Below are 4,218 nucleotides of genomic sequence, written 5' to 3'. Positions count from 1 at the left end.
GGTAAGAGGGTTCAAGCCTTGCACTGGGTTCCACCTTGAAAGCACGGCACCTGCTTGGGATTCTCTCTCTCCCTCTCTCTGCCCCTTTGAAAGAGAACTTTCTCTTGGTTTCAAATAAACTTAAAAAAAATTTTAAAACATAGGGGCACCTGAGTCAGTTAAGCATCCGACTTCAGCTCAGGTCATTATCTCACAGTTCCTGGGTTCAAGCCCCGTGTCGGGCTCTGTGCTGACAGCTAGCGTGGAGTCTAAAGCTTGTTTTCGGATTCTGTATCTCCCTCTCTCTCTGACCCTCCACTGCTCATGCTGTCTCTCTCTCAAAAACAAATAAAACATTTAAAAAGAAATTTTAGGGGCTCCTGGGTGGCTCAGTCAGTTAAGCATCCGGCTTCGGCTCAGGTCATGATCTCACAGTTCATGGGTTCGAGCCCCGCGTCAGGCTCTGACAGCTAGCTCAGAGCCTGGAGCCTGCTTTGGATTCTGTGTCTCCCTCTCTCTCTGACCCTCCCCTGCTTGCACAGTCTCTGTCTCTCAAAAATAAATAAAAAACATAAAAATTAAAAAAACAAAAAAACCCCTAAATACATAAAAAAATTAAAAAAAAAAAAGAAACTTTAAAATAAAGAAAGAAAAATAAAAAAATAAAGGGTGGGAGGTGGCAGTATCACAAAATGATTAAGAGCCTAGGTTCTGAAGCCAGATGGCCTGGGTTTAAATCCATATGTGCCAGTGATTAGATGTGTGACTCTAGAAAAAGTACCTAATACTTCCTAAGCCATTATCTAAAAAGCAGAGGTAGTCATACAAGTAAGAGAGTCCATATAAAGACTGGATGAGTTATGGGGCACATGGACTCAGTTGGTTAAGTGACTAACTTTGGCTCAGGTCATGATCTAGGGGTTTGTGGGTTTGAGTCCTATGCAGGGCTCTGTGCTGACAGCTCAGAGCCTGGAGCCTGGTCCGGATTGTGGGTCTCCCTCTCTCTCTGCCCCTCTCCCGCTCACACTCTGACTCTCTCTCTCTTAAAAATAAACATAAAAAAAAATTTAAAGATTAGGGGAATTAAATGTTCTTAAAGTGCAGAGACTCCTTCCTGCTAAGCACTCTATAAATGCTACTATTACTATTTGTTCAAACGCGGATTCCACATGTTATAAAATGAAAGGAAAAAACAACCAAACCTGGAGAAACATAAAGTAAATTTACCAAAATAGGCTCCGGAGAAAGTTTTTCTTCTTTAACTGGCTCATGTTCTGGCTCTGGTTCTGGCTCAGGTACAGACACAGGCTCAGGTGCTTTGTCCAGAGGTTTTGGTATTTTTTTAGCAATAACTTTGCCAGTAGCCAAAGTTTTTGCTTCCTGCGGATGAAAGAAGAAAATGATAGGTTTCTGCATCCAGGGTCACATCTGTAAGGTGGACTCTCACAGACAAGTTGGATTGGGAAGAGATAGTTACCTTTTTCAGAGGCAATTTGGCCTGTGGCTGTTCACTGACTTTGTTACCAATGTCTCCGAGGGCTGTTCTTGGCCTCAGTCCCGGTTTGGAGGCTGCAGCAGTGGCCAGAGGCACGCGCTTTGCGCCTGCCATACTGATCTTTCCCTTATTTTCAACATTAACTTTCGTGTTCTGAAAGAAGCAAGACCGCTTTGAGAGCTGGCCCAATCAGGTCGGAATAAGTCAGGGGTCAATTAAGGTGGGGCAAGAGAGAGGCTCTTAGGACCAAAGTTGGCTGTAAAAAAAAAACAATGTTCCCAAGGGAAACGGGGGTTCAAGGATTTACCCTTGGTTGTGACATGTCAATTTCCTCCCAGAACCTCTTCACTCACCTAATGAGGGGTTGTCGGTTAAGTCCCGGCCGACGCTAAAATACCACGAATTTACTTACATTTGAAAAGAAATAGAAAAGCCTGCAATTGCAGGCATTTTCCCTCCTGGAAGGGGGTTATGCAGTTGGTGGGAGCCGGCTCAGCGACCGTCTATCACGTTTTAAAAGAGGTTTCCTGTGGACCCTCCATCGCCTTCCCCTCTCGCGCTAGACATTTATCCAAGGCCGGCACAGTCCTCTTCCTCTCTCCGTCGGGCCTCCACACTCCCCCACCATGCCAAGGGCCCACCGATCCCCCCCCCCCCATCCTCTTCCCCAAATCGCTGCCCGGGTCCGCGCGAGGGGCTCCGGCAGGCGACCGAGGATGCGAGGATACGCAGCGAGCGAGGAAGGCCGCGTATGTTCATTGTCCGCAGCAGCTCACCCTGGTGACCCGGAGCGCCATGGCTTCCTCTTCACCAGGCAGCAACTCAACGGGGAGAAGCCGAGCACGGGAGTCACCGACGAGCCGGGGACCTGAACCCACCGTAGACCAACAGCCGTTCCTCCGCAGCACGCCGGGAGGAGCAGAGCCCAGCTTCAAGTTTAAACCCCGCACTGCTCCCTCCTTATTGGTCTGTTCGTGGCACTCGCTCCCTTCCCATTGGCCGCTGCCTGTTCCTCCAAGAATGCATTTCCTGGGCGATCCCGCGGAGACGTTCGAGAGGGGGCGGGGCCAGGCCTTCGCTCCCTGGCAGCTGTTCCGCCACCTGGAGGGTCTAGAGGGCTCGTGTGCAGCGGGAGCTCGCCTAGAGAATGGCTGGTGGCCTCGGAAAAGTGGCAGTGGGGCAGCGGGAACCAGAGAAGCAGTTATGGCTCTAGTCTTGCTTATTGTTACACAATTTCCTCTTCTGCGGTGGACTGTAGGAGGAAAGACTTAAAAATACTCTTTCATTTGATTTGAATATGATTCATTTGCTTTTATTTCTAGGGTGGAGGAACTGAAGCTCAGAGAGGGTTTGGGTGACTTTCCCAGAATCACAAAATGAATTACATGGGAATGAAACTTCGGTTATTTTTTTGGACCCCTGATGTTTCCACAGTACTAATTGTCTCTTAAGGATAGCATGTAGGGTCGCCTGGGTGGCTCAGTCGGTTAACCGTCCGACTTTGGCTCACAGCATGATCTCACGGTTCTTGGGTTCGAGCTCTGCTTCGGGCTCTGTGCTGAGTGCTACCTTGGAGCCTGGAGCCTGTCTTCGGATTCTGTGTCTCCCCCTCTCTCTGATCCTCCCCTGCTCATGCTGTCTCTCTCAAAAATAAATAAAAACATTAAAAAAAAAAAAGAATAGTGTGTAGCTGCTAAATCTGCCAGATTACTTTAATTGCTTACAAAGCCAATCTTTTGTTTTAGCTTTTTATTTGAATTAGCTTCAAATTTAGGAAAATTGCAAACAATATTACAAAGAACATACATACACCTTTTGCCCAGATAAGTATCCTTAACATATTACCTCATTTGCTTTATTATTTATTTTTCTCTCTATATATGGCTCTATGTCTCACTGTATATAAAAAATTTATTTCTGGGGCACTTGGGTAGCTCACCTGGTTAAACCTTGAACTCTTTGTTTTGTTTTAAAGTATTACAGCCTGGGTGGCTCAGTTGGTTAGGCGACCAACTTCAGCTCAGGTCATAATCTCGTGCTTCATGAGTTCGAGCCCTGTGTCGGGGCTCTGTGCTGACAGCTCAGAGCCTGGGGCCTGCTTTAGATTCTGTGTCTCCCTCTCTCTCTGACCCTCCCTTGCTCATGCTCTGTCTCTGTCTTTTAAAAATAAATAAATGTTAAAAAAAAAAAAGGTATTACATGTTTGGGGCCCCGGGGTGACTCAGTCAGTTAAGTGTCCGACTTGGGCTCAGGCTTCCGCTCAGGTCCATGATCTCATAGTCCGTGGGTTCAAGCTCCGAATTGAGCTGTCAAGCACAGAACCTGGAGCCTGTTTCAGATTCTGTGTCTTCCTCTTTCTCTGCCCCTCCCCTGCTCAGTCTCTGTCTTTCAAATTAAAATAAAGACATTAAAATTTTTTTTAAGTATTACATGTTTACTGTTTTATTATTTTTTTAATTTTTATTTATTTTTGAGAGAGAGACAGATTATAAGTGGGGAAGAGGCAGAGATAGAGAGAGACACAGAATCAGAAGCAGGCTCCAGACTTTGAGCTGTCAGCATAGAGCCTGATATGGGGTTTGAAGCTATGAACTGTAAGATCATGACTTGAGTCAAAGTCAGACACTTTGACTGAGACTGAGCCACCCAGGCACCTGAAGCCTCTAACACTTGATATAGGCTCAAGTCATGATCTCAGGGTTTGAGAGATGGACCCTGCTGTCAGTGCAGATTCTCTTGGGATT

At 46.6% G+C, this 4,218-nt stretch overlaps 1 protein-coding gene across 1 annotated transcript in view; it reads right to left on the bottom strand.

The window, feature by feature from the left end:
* CCNB1 (cyclin B1) overlaps positions 1-2,419 on the bottom strand; it is an 11,826-nt gene extending 9,407 nt beyond the window's left edge. The window contains exons 1-3 of the mRNA XM_029941344.1: positions 2,251-2,419; positions 1,457-1,627; positions 1,207-1,359 (exon numbers count right to left, since the gene is read on the bottom strand). Of these exons, the coding sequence (XP_029797204.1) occupies positions 1,207-1,359; positions 1,457-1,627; positions 2,251-2,271 (345 nt within the window). The 5' untranslated portion in view covers positions 2,272-2,419. The remainder of the gene's footprint in view (positions 1-1,206; positions 1,360-1,456; positions 1,628-2,250) is intronic.
* Positions 2,420-4,218: the final 1,799 nt, after the last annotated feature.

This window comes from Suricata suricatta, chromosome 6 (genome assembly GCF_006229205.1).
Source record: "Suricata suricatta isolate VVHF042 chromosome 6, meerkat_22Aug2017_6uvM2_HiC, whole genome shotgun sequence".
Classification (NCBI taxonomy): Eukaryota; Metazoa; Chordata; class Mammalia; order Carnivora; family Herpestidae; genus Suricata; species Suricata suricatta.
Note: the sequence above shows the minus strand (reverse complement) of the source record. Positions and strands in the feature narration are given on the sequence as shown.